At 39.6% G+C, this 23,019-nt stretch overlaps 1 protein-coding gene across 7 annotated transcripts in view; it reads right to left on the bottom strand.

Moving 5' to 3' along the window:
- Positions 1–23,019, bottom strand: part of LOC128688952 (BTB/POZ domain-containing protein 6) — a 189,176-nt gene that overhangs the window by 43,724 nt on the left and 122,433 nt on the right. For 3 of the 7 annotated variants that reach the window (XM_053777020.2, XM_053777018.1, XM_053777021.2), the window contains 5 exons: positions 19,256–19,477; positions 18,462–18,612; positions 4,270–4,457; positions 2,652–2,700; positions 1,424–1,525 (listed from right to left, as the gene is read on the bottom strand). In XM_053777020.2, the coding sequence (XP_053632995.1) occupies positions 1,424–1,525; positions 2,652–2,700; positions 4,270–4,457; positions 18,462–18,611 (489 nt within the window). In that variant the 5' untranslated portion in view covers position 18,612; positions 19,256–19,477. Of the gene's footprint in view, positions 1–1,423; positions 1,526–2,651; positions 2,701–4,269; positions 4,458–6,609; positions 6,973–8,262; positions 8,380–18,461; positions 18,613–19,255; positions 19,478–23,019 lie in introns of those variants that run through there. The other 4 variants (XM_070085374.1, XM_070085375.1, XM_053777024.1 and 1 more) reach the window with 3 other exon arrangements.

Here is a 23,019-nt window from a genome sequence, read left to right as displayed (position 1 = left end):
ATCAAGTATAAGCAACTGGAGTCAAGAGGTTGTACTACAGCTCTACTCACCAATATTAAGGTTTCGCTTAGACTATGCAGCTCAGCTCGGGTCCCCATATAACAGAATGGATTTAACTTCGTTAGTGAACATTCATTTGATGAGAAATATTCCATACAAAGAAAGATTGAGATCCCTTATTCTTCATTCTCTTATAAGACGTAGAATGATGCGAGACATTATTAAAGTGTTTAGGTGGAAGATGGACATAAGTAAAGGATATAATAAGGTTCTGGGGATATCTCTTCAAGAAAAAATTTAAATAATGGATTCAGCTTGGATAAGTTTAGACTCAGGAAGGATATAGCAAAGCACTGGCTTAGAAGCTGAATGGAATGGAACAGTCTACATATTAGGGTCATTGAAGCTATAGCCTAGGGTAGCTTCAAATATCGGTTAGATAAGGACATGAGTGAGAAGGGTTGGATTTGAGTGAGACTTGCACAAGAGTTAAGAGGGTTATCAAAGTTAATTCCTTGGGTAGCATTAAGAGTGGGGTGGGCAAATATTTTTGTTAGTAGTAGGTTTGGGTTTGAGAATTATTATTATTATTAAAGATTCGCCGGTATTTCTCCGGCCCGGGCTTTTTCCAAGTGGTGGCTCGGCCTTGGCTCCCTGGCTAGGGAGTGTCTGAGACCTAAGTCTCCCATGGGAGGAGGCACAAGTACCCCCTCATCTTTGGGACCAACTGTCCCCAGACCTAGCTTCTCGTAGGGAGAAGCTAGGCCTCTTTGGTCTACCATCCCCGCCCCACGGGGGTTAGGCTCGGGCTCAGGCACCTACCCTACCCTAGAAAGGCTGGGCATGGTGTCGATGGGGTTTGAGAAAGACCTGCCTAGCATAACCCGGTAATCCCGCATCAGTGTTCCTTCTTTCTTATGTTCTTATGTAAGTATAGTGTAAATTTAATATAAATGTAAAAACAAATACACTCAAACAATCTCAAGAAAAAGGTCCAAGATTTTTTTTTTTTTTTTGTTAGTGAAGTGCGCTTATTATCTTCTCCAAGGTTGTGGAGCCCTTAGAATTTGTTCAGTTATCCCTCCGTGTATTTAATAACATTGGAAAAAAGTGAAAGTGTCTTCATTTGTATTACTTACCTCCCCTTCCACTCGACATTCCTACGTAATATATATCCCAAGTTTTATCCCCAGCACCATTAAGGCGTCCATCGTACCACCTCCTTAATCCCCTTCAACTATTAATCATACAAAAAACTCATATTTGAAGCTCCTCTAGACTTGCAACAGATTGCTCAGAATTTAACATGTATGCAAGCGTTAGTCATTATCAATTGCATTTTTTCCCTTTTTATTTAGTTCTCCCCTTGTATCACCCTTTCCTATTCCCAGCTGACGCTCTCCCCACCTAAATGAACCCTTACCCCTTTGCACAACGTCCGGAGGGAGTCGTTATCGGCAAAGAGATGGACCAGATAGTTGTATATCTTGAGGACGTTGTTACGTTTCACTACGGTTTGGAGATACTGAAAAGCAAATTTGAGAAGACTTCAGAGAAATACCCAATAGCACTACATGTAAATTATTTGTTTTCCCAACGTAGTTAGTAGATACATGTTGGTAAGAAAACCAAACTAGGTTTCGATCCGCCCGAGGCTATTATCTAGTTGTGGAATGAACCGACTACAATGTTTATTTTCATGTAAAATATAATTATATTGTATTTTAATACATAAAAATCCAAAGTTAATATTGAAACATGTAATGTCTGTAATATGGCACTTTCAAAAGAATTTAACATTGTATGCAATTAGACTTATTCTGGATAATTTCATGAATATTTTCAGCAAATAAGAACGTGTATACACATGACACAAAGAAATAAAAATTAACTTATCATGCATGCTTCTTTAAAATACATTCTACTATGTAGTACAATAGTCCTACCGCCTCCCAGCAGGAACAGTTTGTCAAGCTATCTGTAAGGGGTTAAGATTATCTTGTCATTAAAGGAGCTCGCGCGCTGCCGGAACAGTGATTGTGCCTCGCTAAACATTTACACAGCCTAATTTGTGGGGCCCTAACTCTTGTCAATTGAGCCGTGAACTTACATTAAACTCGCCGTAAACTTCCCATGGCAGAGTTTTAAACTTACTCAGGGTTGGTTCCTTGATGCCGTTGAAGAGTTCTTGATCCAAAGAATTGGACCTCACCTCCTTTTCTTCGGATCGTACCTAACTGCTCCTCATTCCTTCTGAATGTACTACAATTACTACTGCTACTGTGATTATTACTACTACCATGACCTACTACTGCTACCACTACTACCATGACCTACTACTGCTACTTCTGCTGCTACTACTATGACCTACTATTGCTACTACTACTCATATGACCTACTACTACTTCCGCAACAACTTATAATAACATTAATAATAATAATAATAATAATAATAATAATAATAATAATAATAATAATAATAATAATAATAATGATAATTATAATAATAATAATAATAATAATAATAATAATAATAATAATAATAATAATAATAATAATAATAATGATAATTATTATAATAATAATAATAATAATAATAATAATAATAATAATAATAATATAATCACAATAATATTAATAATAATACCTACCCTAATGGAGGTGTCATATGCACTGGCAACCATGTACTTATCCGCCAAGCTGTAAGAAACAAGTTCAGCATGAAAAAAAGTAGAAATTAAAATCGATTTTGAGAAGTCTAATTTATCCCTCAGTGAGCACCACAGAATAATAAGCTTACCCGCTCACAACAGCTCACAACGAATTCCAGTGGCGCTTCTGGGATTCAATATTCTATATTTTAGTTCTGCCTCTCTCTTTATAAAAAGTTATAATTGCACTCTAACTTCAAAGGAAGTGGAATTAGCATAAAACACGTCCGCACCCGCTGCACCGACAAACTCCTCACAAACTTTTCAAGCGTTTAATTAAAGGACGTGAGTTAAATGTCTCATTTCTTAAGCATGTCTGCTGATCGTCCTCATGTCTGAGAGATTACTGGAGGAAAAGATTCAAGAATTGTGATTCTTTTTATTGCTTTCACTCATTCAAGTTACTTCCGTCAAACTGGAGCTAAAACAGTCCAGGTATATGTTATATGACTTTAACATTGCATGCATTGAGAAGCAGCTTATTTAATTAACAAAAGCTGACAAATGATTGGCGTTAAAAATCTTAATATTCGCATTCCTTACGATATTTCCAATGAATACTGTCTCCTATGTCTTGAACTGCAAAATTAACATCAAAACGGAAAGCAATATAATAACCCCAGCGAGTATCCCTCAGGTCCACCGCTTTTCCTTCGGGCTGACAAAAGTGTAGTATGATAGATGAACCTTCATCTACCATACAGTTGTTTTCTATGTCTGATATCCTGGCATCAAGAGAGTGGAATTGATGCCAGTGAATTGCTCTTGACCCAAGAAATTATAACTATCCCCCAGTCTCCTTGCTTTATTACATCTTCTACTCCCCCTCCCCCCCCCAACAGGTCTATGACCCGAAAAAGCTTAGCGCTTTTCCTCACATCCCCTAAAAAAAAAAAAAAAAAAAAAAAAAAAAAAAAAAAAAAAAAAAAAAAAAAAAAGAGAAATAATGAGTAGAAGTTCATGTTCATTTTAGGTGATGTCTCTTTTTGAGTCTAGTTTCTTCGGTTAAATTGGGTATAAAGGAAATAAAAATACCAAAGAACAACACCAGTAATTTTGCTAATTTTTATTTTGTGCTCTGCATACTCTAATGGAGTTCAAGAATTGTAACGAATTGTTAAAGAAATAAAGTTTATCATTTACATTACACTTTTCTGGTTTTTTAGTGTTCGGATGAATTTTAGAAATATATTATTTCGAATCTATATATAAATACAATTTTTGCTTTCTTGTGGCTTTTTTGTGATATATATTTTATGCAGTTTCAAGTTTAGAAGCTATAAACCGGAACAAGTTACTGAGATCTTAGGCTAGGTTTTGTTAAATTCAATCGTTCTCTATTAATAAAATAATAATTAGAACACAGCACAACAGCAGTGAATGAAATATAAAATAATGGAGGTAATAGGTTCTGACCTTGAAACAGAAAATGGGGACCTACCAATTGGAGTAAAAAGATCTATGTCAGATAATCACTATTTAAGGCTCTTTTATCTGTAGCCCATTTGACTTGCCTTAGCAAAAGTGAAGGACTGTCTACTACTAAAATGGCACTGACCTCAGAATTTGTAGGGCTAGTTCCATGCTGTCGATCTCATGCTTGTCGGTGTAAATATGGTTCAGGAGCCACTGGAAGGCCCAGGGAGAGTCATCCTTGAGGGGCAGCACACAACTCTTACTGGCCGGGTTGAGGAGCAGCAGGTCCTCAAATACGGGACTCCTCATAGAGAGAATCAGACGGTGAACCTGAGGACATTGAAGTTAGGTTGTTATTATTGTTGCTGTTATTATTATTATTATTATTATTATTATTATTATTATTATTATTATTATTATTATTAGTAGTAGTAGTAGTAGTAGTAGTAGTAGTAGTAGTAGTAGTAGTAATTTATTATTATTATTATTATAAATTTATTATTATTATTATTATTATAAATTATTATTATTATTATTATTATTATTATTATTATTATGGTTGTTATTGTTTATTGGGAAGAGCTAAATCCTTGGGGGACGTACAACAAGTGAGGAATGGGAGGTAATCAGGATTAATCCAAGAAAGAGAGTGTCTCCAATTCTTTGGATCAGGATCCCTTCACTAGCGTTAATGCACCTTCGCTGAAGAGACAGATGAGGGTTGCTGGCTCGTTTTATGTTGCGCAAGAATGGAGATTGTTTATAAGACCTTTGCATTGAAGGGTTCTTGGTCTAAGGAACTAGGGGTTACCTTACCTGTCCTCGGATCAAACCACATTACTTTCCATTCCCTACATGTATATTCCCTGCGGATTTAGCGCCCCCAATGGATATAAAAATAAATAATAGCCCACTTTTAATGCAGCTAGTTGAAATAGAAGATACTGAAGTAATAGAGGAAGTAAATAAATTACTAGTGAATGCTGACCAAAAAAAAAAAATAATAGCACTCCCTGTGGCAATATTTATAAAAACTAGTAACAGGAAAACCCTTTAAACCATTGACTTATTTCGTTGACAATTGTAAAAGCTTTGGAAAAACCAAGAGAAACACGTTAATTAAACACTTTGAAAAGATGTACTAACAAGGAAACACCTCGATGTTTGGGAAACAAGTTAATATATGTCAAATCTCTAAAGTTATTACAAAGTCTAGGGATTTGTTCAAGAAAGAAATGGACTATATGATTATAGCACTTATTCAGATTTTCGAAAGCCTTTGATGGTTTTCCATAATAAAGTAATTTGAAAACTGCAAAACATAGGAATAAAAGGCCAATTATTACAAAGGATAGAGATTTTATGTTTAAAAAAGAAAAAAAGTCTCACATATGTGACATGTAACGCACTTGTCCCAGTAATGTTTTTAATTTATTTGAATGATTTTTCAGAAGGGATAAAAGATTACATATATTTACGTTGATGCAAAATTTTTAGGTACAATATTTAATAAAAATTGCAAATTTGTACATGGTAACTTGGTTAAGTTAAACAAATGGAATGAAGGATGATGATCCAGTTATATGACACAAGACTGGTAGTGAAGATGAACCAAGTTTTTAAGACGAGCCTCATTCAGTGAGGAGTCCCTAAATGTTGGTTAAAGGCTCTTGATCCATGAAATTCAAGTTTTCCTCCCGTTCCTCTGATCTAACCCGATTACCTCGCATCACCCTGGAGCTGCAATAATAATAATAATAATAATAATAATAATAATAATAATAATAATAATAATAATAATAATAATAATAATAATAATAATAATAATAATAATAATCCGAATACGATCAACAGGAAGTTAAACTTAATACGCTAGTAACACATTTCGTCAGCCACCGTGGCACTTTCCCGTCCTCTGATGGAACCTGATTACCCCTTATTCCTCAGGGATTGTATAACCCTACCAGCTGAACACTTCCTATTCAATATGTATTACTACTACTACTATTGCTACTGTTGCTACTATTACTAGGTTTTGCTCCTGGAGAGCGAAACGTTGCCAAAGTAAAATGTCACATTAGTTGCACTTGTGTCCTTTTAATTTACATACTATTAGCACTATCACTACTATTATTACACTACTAATACCACTACTACTACTACTATTACTACTACTACTACTACTGCTAATAATAATAATAAACTTCCTCATTTATATATATATATATATATATATATATATATATATATATATATATATATATACATATATATATATATATATATATATATATATATATATATATATATATATATATATATATATATATATATATATATATATATATATATATATATATATATATATATTAGCAAGGACGCAAGGCTCGCAAACATAAGCGAAGATTATACCTCCGTTAAAGTTTTTTTTTTTTCATTTCATTTTTTCAGGCTTTTGTTGACGTGGAAAACATTGACTTACAGTGACCCAGAGCAACGAAATATTCCCGTGGAGTAAGTTGACTGTAGATGCTGCTGTGGTTGAAGCAAACTGACGGTTTGCTTGGAGTAAAATCCCTTCAAGGGAAGAGAGCGAGGATATCTTGATGTTGGTGAAGGGCTCATTAATCCAAGGAATGGGAACTACCATCCTTTCATGGGATCATTGCATATTAATCCCCTTCTCATTCCCTAGGCGCTGAGTGACATGTTTAACGCTTCCCACTGCCTGGCGTCTACCTGGAGGGTATTCCGGGTATTCCTGGTCCACGATCAGGGCCTTATCAATCAGGCTGTTAGTGCTGGCCACACGTAGTCCAACATGCGAACCACACACTTACTGATCCTGCAATATAAATAATATATAATTGAAGTGATCCGATTGCAGTTTCTCTGCTCGGGGGAAAACACTATAATTAAAATAGTGTTCTACACCAGCGACAAGACGACGAATGTGATTTATGTGCAACAATGAAGATTCCTAACTGTTACACATGTGTCTTATTCACCCGAGCTGACTGTAGCTCCTGTGTTTGGAGCAAGCTGACTATAGCTCCTGTGTTTGGAGTAAGCTGACTGTAGCTCCTGTATCTGGAGTAAACTGACTGTAGCTCCTGTGTCTGGAATAAGCTGACTGTACCTCCTGTGTTTGGAGTAAGCTGACTGTAGCTCCTGTATTTGGAGTAAGCTGACTGTAGCTCCTGTATCTGGAGTAAGCTGACTGTAGGTCCTGAGTTTGGAGTAAGCTGAGTATAGCTCCAGTGCTCGGGTAAGCTGACTGTAGCTCCTGTGTTTTTAGTAAGCTGACTGTAGATCCTGTGATCGGAATAAGCTGACTGTAGCTCCTGTGTTTGGAGTAAGTTGACTGTAGCTCTTTTGTTCGGAGTAAGTTGACTGTAGCTCTTTTGTTCGGAGTAAGTTGACTGTAGCTCCTATATTTGGAGTGAGCTGACTGTAACTCTTTTATAACCTAGCTGCAGAAGGTCGCAGCTTTAGCTCAAATGAAAATGGCAAGAAAATTAATGTGTTCGAACTGGTTTAGCTGCCTTATGAATAGTAGCTTCTTCAGAGGCACTACGCAGTTTTTACTTTCCTCATTTCATATGGCTCGTTCATTTCATTTTTCAGCCAGATTTCATTGGTGACCCAGAATTCCTTAAACAAAATTACATTTCTTAAATGCGAGTTTTGAGTTAAAAATTAATGATTTAATTTGTAAATTCAAAACACTTCGCATTACTACGATGATGTTTAAAATAATTTCTCAAAATTGAAGAGTTTTTAAAGCTGCTTATGTATTCATGAACCCTCTTTTGATGATGTTAAAGTCGTAATGATGGTGCGCGGCGTACACACACACACACACACACACACACACACACACACACACACACACACATACACACACACATATGCAGAAAATTTAACTGCAAAGAAAGTTTCAGAAATACCAGATCAACATAACTATCAAAAGTCAGAGCAATACACATAAAAAGAGAAGGAAAAATATCATCAAACGTTGCAAAATTACGGAGCATAAAAAAAACCCAACCCGGGGAAAAAATGCATCAAAGGTAGGAAAAAGTACAATAACTAGATATATATGCAGAGAGAGCAAGTCAAAGGGACGTCCGACCTTTGTTGCGAGCGACTACCAAATGTCAGACTCGGAGTGAGGTGAAAATTCTCTGGCTCAGGTTTTAGGCGTAATGATGTGCGGCTTTCTCACTGTGGCGGTGCAACGTTACTGCTCCTGTGTGAAGTTTGAGAGGTTGTGACTGCCGGAGCAAAAGTTGAGCATTGTGTTGGTAGATGTTGAGGGTAGTGGTGGTAGATGTTGAGGGTAGTGGTGGTAGATGTTGAGGGTAGTAGCTGTAGAACATGAGGGTAATGGTGGTAGATGTTGAGGGTAGTAGGTGTAGAAGATGAGGGCATTGGTGGTAGATGTTGAGGGTAGTGGTGGTAGATGTTGAGGGTAGTGGTGGTAGATGTTGAGGGTAGTGGTGGTAGATGTTGAGGGTAGTGGTGGTAGATGTTGAGGGTAGTAGCTGTAGAACATGAGGGTAATGGTGGTAGATGTTGAGGGTAGTGGTGGTAGATGTTGAGGGTAGTAGCTGTAGAACATGAGGGTAATGGTGGTAAATGTTGAGGGTAGTAGGTGTAGAAGATGAGGGCATTGGTGGTAGATGTTGAGGGTAGTAGGTGTAGAAGATGAGGGTACTGGTGGTAGATGTTGAGGGTAGTGGTGATAGATGTTAAGGGTAGTGACTGTAGAAGATGAGGGTAGTGGTGGTAGATGTTGAGAGTAGTGGTGGTAGATGTTGAGGGCAGTGGTGGTAGATGTTGAGGGTAGTGGTGGTAGATGTTGCGGGTAGTGGTGGTAGATGTTGAGGGTAGTGGTGGTAGATGTTGAGGGTACTAGCTGTAGAACATGAGGGTAGTGGTGGTAGATGTTGAGGGTACTAGCTGTAGAACATGAGGGTAGTGGTGGTAGATGTTGAGGGTAGTGGTGATAGATGTTGTGGGTAGTGGTGGTAGATGTTGTGGGTAGTGGTGGTAGATGTTGAGGGTAGTAGCTGTAGAACATGAGGGTAGTGGTGGTAGATGTTGAGGGTGGTGGCTGTAGAACATTAGGGAAGTGGTGGTAGATGTTGAGGGTAGTGGTGGTAGATGTTGTGGGTAGTGGTGGTAGATGTTGAGGGCAGTAGCTGTAGAACATGAGGGTAGTGGTGGTAGATGTTGAGGGTAGTAGGTGTAGAACATAAGGGTAGTGGTGGTAGATGTTGAGGATAAAAGCTGTAGAAGATGAGGGCAGTGGTGGTAGATGTTGAGGGTAGTAGGTGTAGAAGATGAGGGTAATGGTGGTAGATGTTGAGGGTAGTGGTGGTAGATGTTAAGGGTAGTGACTGTAGAAGATGAGGGTAGTGGTGGTAGATGTTGACGGTAGTGGTGGTAGATGTTGAGGGTAGTGGTGGTAGATGTTGCGGGTAGTGGTTGTAGATGTTGAGGGTAGTAACTGTAGAACATGAGGGTAGTGGTGGTAGATGTTGAGGGTAGTAGCTGTAGAACATGAGGGTAGTGGTGGTAAATGTTGAAGGTAGTAGGTGGTGTTGAACATGAGGGTATTGGTGGTAGATATTGAGGGTAAAAGCTGTAGAAGATGAGAGTAGTGGTGGTAGATGTTGATGGTAGTAGGTGTAGAAGATGAGGGTAGTGGTGGTAGATGTTGAGGGTAGTGGTGGTAGATGTTGAGGGTAATAGGTGTAGAAGATGAGGGTAGTGGTGGTAGATGTTGAAGGTAGTGGTGGTAGATGTTAAGGGTAGTGACTGTAGAAGATGAGGGTAGTGGTGGTAGATGTTGAGGGTAGTGGTGGTAGATGTTGAGGGCAGTGGTGGTAGATGTTGAGGGTAGTGGTGGTAGATGTTAAGGGTAGTGACTGTAGAAGATGAGGGTAGTGGTGGTAGATGTTGAGGGTAGTGGTGGTAGATGTTGAGGGCAGTGGTGGTAGATGATGAGGGTAGTGATGGTAGATGTCGCGGGTAGTGGTGGTAGATGTTGAGGGTAGTAGCTGTAGAACATGAGGGTAGTGGTGGTAGATGTTGAGGGAAGTGGCTGTAGAACATGAGGGAAGTGGTGGTAGATGTTGAAGGTAGTGGTGGTAGATGTTGAGGGTAGTAGCTGTAGAACATGAGGGTAGTGGTGGTAGATGTTGAGGGTAGTAGCTGTAGAACATGAGGGTAGTGGTGGTAGATGTTGAGGGTAGAGTGGTGGTAGATGTTGCGGGTAGTGGTGGTAGATGTTGAGGGTAGTAGCTGTAGAACATGAGGGTAGTGGTGGTAGATGTTGAGGGAAGTGGCTGTAGAACATGAGGGAAGTGGTGGTAGATGTTGAAGGTAGTGGTGGTAGATGTTGAAGGTAGTGGTGGTAGATGTTGAGGGTAGTAGCTGTAGAAGATGAGGGTAGTGGTGGTAGAAGTCGGCTTTAGTTAAGTTAAAAGTCGAGAATAGTGATGACAAGAAAAGGATAGTGGTGAGACATTAGTATGTAGTAGTAAAAATTGTTTTCTAAACGTTTACACATATTACATACTATTACATACTATTAGGATGGTAGTACATGTAGAAATAGTGTGGGCAGTACATACAGCAACGTGAAATGTGCCTTCAGCACTATACTACTATATATACAATTTAACTTTGCACTACAAAAAAAGTGTAGGAGCTTATTTGCCTTGCCCAGGTTCATGTATCCAGGAATCCATCCGCTCGCTCCCGGATGTCTTCCCTTCCCCATTTCCCTAAGGTCGGCGGTGCCTTCCCCGGATCTGTGTCTCCAGGAGTCCACTTATGTCACCTTAGTGATACATCCTACCCTACCAACTGGCTGTACCCTGCCATACCCAATGGCTACACCCTGCCATACCTATTGGCTACACCGAACTATCGAACTTAAGCTAAATGACTCTTACAGGAACCAGGAGAGGCAGGAGGAGCTTAAAGCTATTAGTGAAATTGAAAGAAATTCAAAATATTTCTTTTCATATGCCAAAAACAAGGCAAATACTACATCTAGTATCGGGCCCTTACTCAGACAGGATGGGACTTACACAGACGACAACAAGGAAATGAGTGAAATATTGAAATCCCAGTACGACTCTGTGTTTAGTGAACCACTAATCGGTCTGAGGATCGACGACCCAAATGATTTCTTCATGAATGAGCCTCAAAACTCCATAAATGTATGCCAGATTTCCGACATTACCCTAACTCCGATAGATTTCGAAAAAGCCATTGACAACATGCCTATGCACTCAGCCCCGGGCCCAGACTCGTGGAACTCTGTTTTCATTAAGAACTGCAAGAAACCCCTCTCGCGTGCCCTAAGTACACTATGGAGGAGGAGCTTGGATATGGGTGAAATTCCAGTCACTTAAAACAACGGATATAGCCCCGCTCCATAAAGGTGGCAGCAAAGCATTAGCTAAGAACTATAGACCAATAGCTCTGACGTCCCACATCATAAAAATCTTTGAAAGAGTGCTAAGAAGCAGGATTGCAAATCACCTGGATTCCCAAAATCTGCACAATCCAGGGCAACATGGGTTCAGGGCAGGTCGCTCCTGCCTCTCACAACTACTGGATCACTATGACATGGCCTTGGATGCACTGGAAGAAAATCAGAATGCAGATGTAATATACACAGACTTTGCAAAAGCATTTGACAAATGCGATCATGGCGTAATAGCCCATAAAATACGTGCTAAAGGAATAACTGGGAAAGTGGGGAGATGGATCTTCAACTTCCTAACAAATCGAACACAAAGAGTAGTGGTCAACAGAGTTAAATCGGAGGCTGCCATAGTGAAGAGCTCTGTTCCACAAGGCACAGTACTCGCCCCCATCTTATTCCTTATCCTCATATCGGACATAAACAGAGATATACACCACAGCACCGTATCATCCTTTGCGGATGATACTAGGATTTGCATGAGGCTGTCATCTGCTGAGGACGCGGTTAACCTCCAAGAAGATATAAACAAAGTTTTCCAGTGGGCAACGGTAAACAATATGATGTTCAATGAGGACAAATTCCAACTACTCCGTTATGGAAAACTGGAGGAGATAATAACTAGAACAGAGTATACTACTGACTCCGGCCATACAATAGAGCGGAAAAATAATGTAAGGGACATGGGAGTAGTAATGTCTGAGGATCTCACTTTCAAGGATCACAACAGTGCCACGATCGCACGTGCAAAGAAAATGATAGGATGGATAATGAGAACTTTCAAAACAAGAGATGCCAAGCCCATGATGATCCTTTTCAAATCACTTGTTCTCTCTAGGCTGGAATACTGCTGTACATTAACATCTCCATTCAAAGCTGGTGAAATCGCAGATCTAGAGAGTGTACAGAGATCCTTTACGGCACGTATAAGTTCTGTCAAGCACCTTAACTACTGTGAACGCTTGGAAGCACTTGACTTGTACTCGTTGGAACGCAGGAGGGAGAGATATATCATAATCTACACTTGGAAAATCTTGGAAGGAATGGTCCCAAATCTGCACACAGAAATCACTCCCTACGAAAGTAAAAGACTGGGCAGGCGATGCAAAATGCCGCCAATAAAAAGTAGAGGCGCCATTGGTACACTAAGAGAAAACACCATAAGTGTCCGGGGCCCAAAACTGTTCAACAGCCTCCCATCAAGCATTAGGAGAATTGCCAATAAACCCCTGGCTGCCTTCAAGAGAGAGCTTGACAGATACCTAAAGTCAATGCCGGATCAGCCGGGCTGTGGCTCGTACGTCGGACTGCGTGCGGCCAGCAGTAACAGCCTAGTTGATCAGGCCCTGATCCATCGGGAGGCCTGGTCATGGACCGGGCCGCGGGGGCGTTGATCCCAGGAATAACCTCCAGGTAACCTCCAGGTACTCGCCATACCCTTCCATACCCACAGGCCACTCCCTACCATACCCACTGGCTACACCCTACCAAACCAACTGGCTATTATATCCTAAATTATAATAATATATTTACTTTGATTTTGTCAACCTAGACAACTTTGTTAATAAACTCAACTTTTATTTCGTTAGTATCCTATCAGTTGCAGTCCTAAAGAACTTTGAAAATTTATCATAATCTTAAAGGATAACTGGACCAAAATACTTTCTGACAATGTTGCATAACCAGAAACTGGCTAGATGCTAGAGGGGAATCAACAGGTTGACCTTCTAGTATTCTCTAGAGTTGTCTATTCTTTATAAATATCGCATTTTGTAACAGTAGTATATGTTGCAGTGGTGAAGGTGGTAGTACAAGTAGCAATGGTGAAGATATATCTGGAGTACACCTGGAGAGAGTTTCGGGGGTCAGCGCCCCCGCGGCCCGATCTGAGACCAGGCCTCGTGGTGGATCAGGGTCTGATCAACCAGACTGTTACTGCTGGTCGCACGCAAACTGATGTACAAACCACAGCCCGGTTGGTCAGGTACTGACTTTAGGTGCCTCTCAAGTGCATTCTTGAAGACAGCCAGGGGTCTATTGGTAATCCCCCCTATGTATGCTGGCAGGCAGTTGAACAGTTTTGGGCCCCTGACACTTACTGTGTTGTCTCTCATTGTACTCGTGGCGCCCCTGCTTTTCATTGGGAAAATGTTTGATCTCCTGCCGAGTCTTTTGCTTTCATAGGGACTGATTTTCGTGTGCAAGTTTTGTATTAATCCCTCTAGGATTTTCCTAATGTATATTATCATGTATCTCGCCTGCGTTCCAGGGAATACAATCAAGGGACTTCAACCGCTTTCAGTAATTTAAGTGCTTTATCGTACTTATGTGTGCCGTGAAAGTTTTTTGTACACTTTTCAGGTCAGCAGTTTCGCCTGCCTTGAAGGGGGCAGTTAGTGTACAGCAGTATTCCAGCCTAGAGAGAACAAGCGATTTGAAGAGAATCGTGGGTTTGGCGTCCTATTTTTGAAGGTTCTCATTATCCATCCTATTATTTTTCTAGCAGATGCGGTTGATAGATAGTTGTGATCTTTGCAGGTGAACTCCTTTGACATTATCACACCCAGGTCCTTCGCATTACTTTTTCGCTCTTTTGTATAGTCAGAAATTGTCGTACACCCTGATACAGTTTTACTTTTCTCAAGTTTTTCATATCTGAGTAGTTGAAAATTTTCTTCATTGAACTACAGATTGTTTTGAGTGGCCCATTTGAAGATTTAGTTGATGTCCGCTTGGAGTCTTGCTGTGTCTTAGATGGAGGTCACTGTAATGGCAGTTCGGTTGTCATCCGCAAAGGAAGACACAGAGCTATGGCTTACATCTGTCTATATCAGATATGAGGATGAGGAATAGGATGGGAGCGAGTACTGTGCCTTGTGAAACAGCTTTTCACCGTAGCTGCCTCAGACTTTACTCTGTTTACTATTAGTCTTTGCGTTCTATTTGTTATGAAGTTATAGATCCATCTACCAACTTCTCCTGTCATTCCTTTATCACGCATTTTGTGCGCTATTACACCGTGGTCACACTTGTCGATGGTTTTTGCAAAATTAGTGTGTACTACATCTGGATTTTGATTATCCTCTATAGCATCCAGGACCTTGTCATAGTAGTCCAGTAGCTGGGACAGGCAGGAGCGACCTGCTTTAAACCCGTGTTGCCCTGGGTTGTGTAATTGATAGGTATCTAGGTGGTTAGCGATCTTGTTTCTTAGAACCCTTTCAAAGATTTTCATGATATGGGATGTTAGTGCTATCTGTCTGTAGTTCTGTAGTTACTGCCACCTTTGTAGAGTGGACTATGTCTGTTGTTTTTAGTGTGTGTGGGACAACCTTTGTGTCCATGCTCCCTCTCCATAGAATGCTGAAGGCATGTGACAGGGGCTTCTTGCAGTTCTTGGTGAACACGGAGTTCCATGAGTCTGAGCCTGGGGCAGGGTGAAGGGGCATGTCATCTAATGCCTTTTCAAAGTCTATAATAAAAGTAGCAATATTGGCATTAGTAGCAGTACATGTACTCGTTATCTTGTTATTAAAACAATGCCAACTAGTTGAAGAATAAGACACTCATGCAGCAGTAGTAGTAGCATCAGCAGCAGAAGTTGTCGTAGCAGAAGGAGTAGTAGTCGCAGGAGCAGCAGGAGCTTCAGTAGTATTAGCAGCAACAACAGTAGTAGTAGCAGCAGCAGCAGTAGTAGTAGCAGCAGCAGCAGTAGTAGTAGCAGTAGTAGTAGTAGCAGCAGCAGCAGCAGAAGTAGTAGCAGTAGTAGCAGGAATGGTAGCAGTAGTAGTAGAACGATGAGTAATTACACTCCTGTTACATTGTCGCTAGCGACGATATAACTAAATTCATATAATAAATGTTTACTGAACTATATTAATACTGGAATTATTATTATTATTATTATTATTATTATTATTATTATTATTATTATTATTATTATTATTATTATTATTATTATTATTATTATTATTATTATTATTAATAGCAGTAGTAGTAGTACTATTATTAATATAATTATCATTGTCATTTTCTTCATCATCTTAAAATGTGAAACTTGAAATAAAACAAAGTTTCAGACGCCTACCCATAAAGCAAGTTGTCAATATCTCTGGATATATAAGTCGAAACTCTCTCAGGTTTTCATTGTGAAAACTTTTCACTCTATGTGGAGCTTTTAGAGTTAATCTGCATAAAGCGAAGGGAATAACTAAAACTTGCTCTGTATATTTTTTTTTTTTCGTTACTGTCGGCAGAACGAATTTTTATCCAAATGAGATAGTGTTTGAGTCTCTAGTCAATATGGAGAGGGAATAACGATACCAAATAACAGAAATTAAAATCCAAATTACATACGAAATCAATCTTAGTCATACAAATCGAAAAAAAAGATGAAAAAATTTGAGAGGTCTCAAGTGCATATAACCGAGCATTAACGTCACCCTGGAGAAAGGCAAAGAATGTGTTAAGGTTAAGGAAGGTTCTTTGATGCTGGCGAGGGGCTCTTGATCTTAGGAACTGAACCCGTGCCTCCAGTTGCGCTGTGTGACCTCTACGGATTTAGCGGTCCCCAGTGAAAGCAATAACAATACTTGACATACCACAGAGCACTACCAGAAATTTCCCATGACAGGCAAAAATAGTTGTACCGGGAGATTTCTGGCTAGTTGAACTATGTGGCTGGAGTGGAAACCAAATGAACCGTGAAGTCTAGAGTAAAGGCAGCTGTGTAGGTATGAGAATCATATTTTGAACACAAGCGGTTTGCATGATTAAGCAAGCTTGGGCAGTTATTGGCGGCCTGAGTGTCGTTCATTATTCCTTTCGCTGACTGGACCAACACAGGTTCATCTCTTCACGCTATGGTAAAGCAGATTTGTAGGATTAAGAATGAGAGCTCAGGAAAGCATCTCTCTCTCTCTCTCTCTCTCTCTCTCTCTCTCTCTCTCTCTTTCTCTCTCTCTCTCTCTCTCTCTCTCTCTCTCTCTCTCTCTCTCTCTCTCTCTCTCTCTCTCTCTCTCTCTCTCTGTCACTCTCTGTCTGTCTGTCTGTCTGTCTGTCTCTGTCTCTCTGTCTGTCTGTCTGTCTTTCTCTCTCTCTCTCTCTCTCTCTCTCTCTCTCTCTCTCTCTCTCTCTCTCTCTCTCTCTCTCTCTCTCTCTCTCTCTCTCTCTCTCTCTCTCTCTCTCTCTCTCTCCCGTCTCTTTCTCGTCTCTCTTCTCTCTCTAGTCTCTCTCGTCTCTTTCGTCTCTCGTCTTCGTTCTCCCCTTTACCCTCTCCCTTCCTCTATAATCCCATTTTCGCTTTTCTCCCCTTTCGCTTTCCCCGTTTCCACTTATCTTTAGTGCAAAATTCTCATTAATTTCTTTTTCAACAGCCTTCACCCAAATCTCTCATCTGTCATCCTTTTGCTGTCTTTTTTGCTCTCCATCCCACACGCCAATACCGTTACAATTTTTGTATATGTTTAATTTCCAAGGTAATCTTCATTTCAGCATTCTCTCTCTCTCTCTCTCTCTCTCTCTCTCTCTCTCTCTCTCTCTATTTTCCCAAAGAAATATGTTAAACAATAGGACTATATTTTTACTAATCATAGCTACACATTGAATAAAGATATTAAAGTCATAATATAATATTTCGGTTCAGGAAAATACAACTGTGGTTTCATTTTAGGTATTTTGTAAAATGTAAAGAGAGAAAAAAAACAAGCGGTGAGAATATATTTAAAACTGTAAATAGTGTAAAAAAAGGCATTGGATTTGAATATCAAATAATGTTAAAAATGTAAATGATTCCAAGAAGTTAAATCGGAGCATTTCATCATTGTTTTAACAGTTCTTGCATACTTTTAGAAGTTATTACTTTGTATTTTTAAGTTGATATGTTTGATGATTTAGAATACTTTATACATCCTTTTATCTCAGTTTTATTTATCTTTTTGTGTGTTTTGCCCGCGCTTTTACTTTCTCTTTACTGTGAATCTCTGTCTCTCCTTCCCTCTTTGTACTGTGTCGCTGACTTTATATTTCCATCCTTCTCTGCACTGGAAAGCAGGAATCACTCCTGTTCATCATGTAAATTGTTGTCTTGGCGAAGAATAAAACGTCCTTCATTATCCAGCATTACAATATAGACCGCGTGTGCCCTGAGGATGATGGGATCTTACATGCATGAGCTTCCTGAGTTAGTTACTCTGTGGTGGTAGACCACTGAATGTCTCACGAGACTTGTATGTGATGGTTATACGTGCACAAAGCATTCACTGTCTCAGAAGACAGGTGTCTTATGGTTACACGAGTACAAGAAACCTCTCATTGCCTCAGACGACAGGTGCTTGATGGTTATATGTGCACAAGTAACCTCTCATTGCTGCAGACAGCCGGTGTGTGTGTGGTAGGTGTTTGCAAGAAATAAGAACATGCACACAGAAAGTTTTCATGCTCACACATGCCTCGTGCCGATAAACAGTCGCTTTCGTTTATGAAAAAAACATTCGCAAGTACATCGGTACATGCAAATCATATATAACAAGAATGCCCTAACATATGTGTCAGTGAGTGGCCATTACTCACACTGAGACAAAGAGTGAAAGTTTAGCTGTATGTTCGGTCTCCAACCTGAGGTCATCTTTAGGTGGATGTCGGAATATTCTGACAATCTATCACTCGGGTCTGTGTCTCCTTTCACTGACTAATGCTCATTGCACTTTGATGTATCATTTTCTTCATATGACTTATTTGTAAATAAAGGAAGTCATATATTTCGGCATATATTGAGCTTTTTTCTCAGAACCAAAATCCTATATACTCAAACATTTTTGCATACTAACCTTAAATTGTTTACCCTCGCGGCCGACCACTAGGGTGACGTCAGAATTGATTCCACTAGCCAGCAAAAACTCGAGGGCTTGTCCAGCTGACCGCAGCGAGTCCTGCCATGGGCGTAGGGGCGTGGGTGAAGTTCCTGATTGACCGGACATCCTGCCAGGGACGTGAGGGCGTGAGCGATGAAAATTTTACAGGAGTTAAATAATTAGTTGGGTTCGGATGGGCAGTGGGCTAGGACAAGCTGGCATTACGCTACTGTGAGCGAATGTGGGCGTGTGTGGGTAGGTGGGTTATAGATGCTGAGGTGGGTGTAGGCGTTAGGGGCTTTTATGGACGTTAGAGTTGTTTGTAGTTGTGAGCGTCCTGAGGGTTAGGGAGGCTGGAGAGTAATGGTAAAGGCATTTGTGGGCGTTTTCAGTGTTGTGCGTTTGCTGGTTTTGTGGGTTGGTGTGAGTGTGTGTGTGTGTGTGTGTGTGTGTGTGTGTGAGTGTGTGTGTGTGTGTGTGTGTGTGTGTGTGTGTGTGTGTGTGTGTGCGTGTGTGTGTGTGTGTGTGTGTGTGTGTGTGTGTGTGTGTGTATGTATGATGCAGAAATCTGAGACGGGGACAATAACAAAGCGAAATGATGTGACTGGTTTCTTTAGCTATGAGAGATTTTGATGCTGCTGCTTGTACCGAGAGCTGACTGATTGACTGAACGTTTAACTAACTCTTACTGCCTTGACGAACCCAGGTGAATGTTTGGATGGCTTGTCTGGTATGTGCTGGACAAAGTGGTAACTGCCTTGTTGACTTACCTGGCGAATGCTTAGTTTACTGGCTTGTTGTAAGCTGGGATTTCTGGCATGGTGGCAGTTTTTCTAACCGCCCACGAAAACGCTTAAATTAATAGGTCAGGTGGCAAATTGACTTGCGAGGTTCATGAATGTATGAGTGGATAACAAACTAGGTGGATTGTATGACTAATAGTTTGTTTCCCTTTCTTCAGGTGTTGTCTCACTGATGTCTTGGTGGATCGTCTGGAAAAAAAAGAAAATTGAGACGTGAACATGCATTGTAAAATAATTTTTCTGAAATTACAACAGTAAATGGGAAAAAATTACATTGGATATAATCATTTTTATTAGTGTATTTATACATTAATACAAATGTTTATACTCATACATGCATTTATTTTAATAAAAAACTCTATTACCATTTGTAAATCCCAACCAAACTGAGTTATTCAGGCTGTTCACCCTTTCTCTTCTTTCACACTCCTAGAGTAAATTTGTCCTTTTCTACCCCCTCAAGGGAGGTTCCTTAACGCTGGTGAGGGGCTCTTGATCTTGGGAATTGGATCTGTGCTCCAGTTCCCTGAATTTATCCTGAATACCTTCCATCTCCGCCCCCGACATGCGCTATATAAACCTACGGCTTTTGCGCTTCCCCATGATAAAAATAATAATGTCCGTTTCTACATGTATGTTATACAAAACAATCACGTGGTGATGGAAATCTTGAGCTCAAGATCTTTCGCACTCGTGCGAAAGATCTTGAGCTCAAGCCATGCCACCAATACTCTCCGACTTACTTCCAATGGGGCCCTTTCTTTCCCTCAGGATACGACCCACATCAGTCGACTAAGACCCACATACATACTTACTGCTAGGTGAACCTACTTTTCTGCTAGCATCTGGTAACACTGACAGTCACTGTACTGCTAGTCAGGACCTATGCACTGTAGCAAGGCCAGCAGCAGATAGCCTGAGAGAAAATTCTCTCAGAGCATCGGCCCATACTGCTGTAGAGTGAGAGGGCTTTTCGCTGTTCCCTCAAACTTCCCCATTTGGGTTAAGGAGAGGTTTACAGAAAGCAATCTACAGAATAATTTAGAAAAGTGATAGTCAGCCCAAAACCGCATCTATTCAATATCAACTATTCTAGTACCATTGTGAAATGTTACCTAAGTCATTAATACTCCCACACACTCAAGTTAACCTTTTAGGTAACATGATTTCATGCTGTCACTAGATAAGTTGATATTGATTAGATGCAGTTTTGGACTGACTATCACTTTTGTATATTATTCTGTAACTTGCTTTCTGTAAACCTTGGAGGTTCCCCCTCCTCTTACCCCAAATGTGGGGGCGAGGGGACGGGAGGTGTGGGCGACTAGCAGGTGGCTCTCTTGCGCTTCCACCTTGCCTCTGAGGGAATTTTTACCCTCAATCTAACTGTTGGTGGCTATGCTACATTGCATAGCTCCTGACAAAGCAAGAGTACGAAAGGTCGTCAGCTAAAGATTCCCACCCACATGTGACTTGTTGTGCATCGCTGAAATCGCCTGTTTGCGATTATATTAAAATATTGTAATATCTACGTTGTTTAACGATATCTTTCTAATGCTGGAATCAATTGATCAGTTACGATTATTCTTGCAATATCAACATTTAAAGGGCTCTAATACTGAATCTTCCTCCGTAGATGAGACAAACTGAACATTGCCTTTTCTTAACATTCTTATAAGTCATAGTCATAACAGCTTTAACACATATCATAAACCGACATTTACTGGCTTAGCTATAAAAAATTCTATTAGTTTGTACCTATGCATTATAAACGATATTTGACTTCTACTTTAACTTCTTGAGCTTTTCATATAAATTCACGGTATCATAGTCTTTAATCTGAAATTGAATTCATACGTCAAAGCATTTTCCAAAATAGTTTAAATATATATATATATATATATATATATATATATATATATATATATATATATATATATATATATATATATATATATATATATATATATATATATATATATATATATATATATATATGTATATATATATATATATGTCGTGCCGAATAGGCACAACTTGCGATCTTGGCTTAAATAGCAACGTTCATCTTGCCATATAGGACAAGCAAAAATTTGTGTATGCAATGATTTCGCCAAAATCATTCTGAACCTAACGAAAAAAATATATTTCACTGAGTTTGTTTAGTATTAAATTATTGTAAAAAATCTAAAATATATATAGTTGGGTTAGACTAAAATAAATTGTTCTTGTTATAATAAGGTTAGGTAAGTTTTTTAAGATTTTTGTGGTGCAAAATGAAAAATTTTTACATTAACATTAATGAAAAAAATATATCTTCAAACGTATAAGAGAAAATTTTAGAAATGACTTAATTTTAAATGAGTTCTTGCTAACTGACCAGTTTTACATATTCGGCACGACATATATATATATATATATATATATATATATATATATATATATATATATATATATATATATATATATATATAAATATATATATATATATTATTATTTTTTATTATTATCACACCGGCCGATTCCCACCAAGGCAGGGTGGCCCGAAAAAGAAAAACTTTCACCATCATTCACTCCATCACTGTCTTGCCAGAAGGGTGCTTTACACTACAGTTTTTAAACTGCAACATTAACACCCCTCCTTCAGAGTGCAGGCACTGTACTTCCCATCTCCAGGACTCAAGTCCGGCCTGCCGGTTTCCCTGAATCCCTTCATAAATGTTACTTTGCTCACACTCCAACAGCACGTCAAGTATTAAAAACCATTTGTCTCCATTCACTCCTATCAAACACGCTCACGCATGCCTGCTGGAAGTCCAAGCCCCTCGCACACAAAACCTCCTTTACCCCCTCCCTCCAACCCTTCCTAGGCCGACCCCTACCCCGCCTTCCTTCCACTACAGACTGATACACTCTTGAAGTCATTCTGTTTCGCTCCATTCTCTCTACATGTCCGAACCACCTCAACAACCCTTCCTCAGCCCTCTGGACAACAGTTTTGGTAATCCCGCACCTCCTCCTAACTTCCAAACTACGAATTCTCTGCATTATATTCACACCACACATTGCCCTCAGACATGACATCTCCACTGCCTCCAGCCTTCTCCTCGCTGCAACATTCATCACCCACGCTTCACACCCATATAAGAGCGTTGGTAAAACTATACTCTCATACATTCCCCTCTTTGCCTCCAAGGACAAAGTTCTTTGTCTCCACAGACTCCTAAGTGCACCACTCACTCTTTTTCCCTCATCAATTCTATGATTCACCTCATCTTTCATAGACCCATCCGCTGACACGTCCACTCCCAAATATCTGAATACGTTCACCTCCTCCATACTCTCTCCCTCCAATCTGATATTCAATCTTTCATCACCTAATCTTTTTGTTATCCTCATAACCTTACTCTTTCCTGTATTCACCTTTAATTTTCTTCTTTTGCACACCCTACCAAATTCATCCACCAATCTCTGCAACTTCTCTTCAGAATCTCCCAAGAGCACAGTGTCATCAGCAAAGAGCAGCTGTGACAACTCCCACTTTGTGTGTGATTCTTTATCTTTTAACTCCACGCCTCTTGCCAAGACCCTCGCATTTACTTCTCTTACAACCCCATCTATAAATATATTAAACAACCACGGTGACATCACACATCCTTGTCTAAGGCCTACTTTTACTGGGAAAAAATTCCCCTCTTTCCTACATACTCTAACTTGAGCCTCATTATCCT

Source organism: Cherax quadricarinatus, chromosome 16 (assembly GCF_038502225.1).
Source record: "Cherax quadricarinatus isolate ZL_2023a chromosome 16, ASM3850222v1, whole genome shotgun sequence".
Taxonomy (NCBI): domain Eukaryota; kingdom Metazoa; phylum Arthropoda; class Malacostraca; order Decapoda; family Parastacidae; genus Cherax; species Cherax quadricarinatus.
This window is presented reverse-complemented; position numbering and strand designations above follow the sequence as displayed.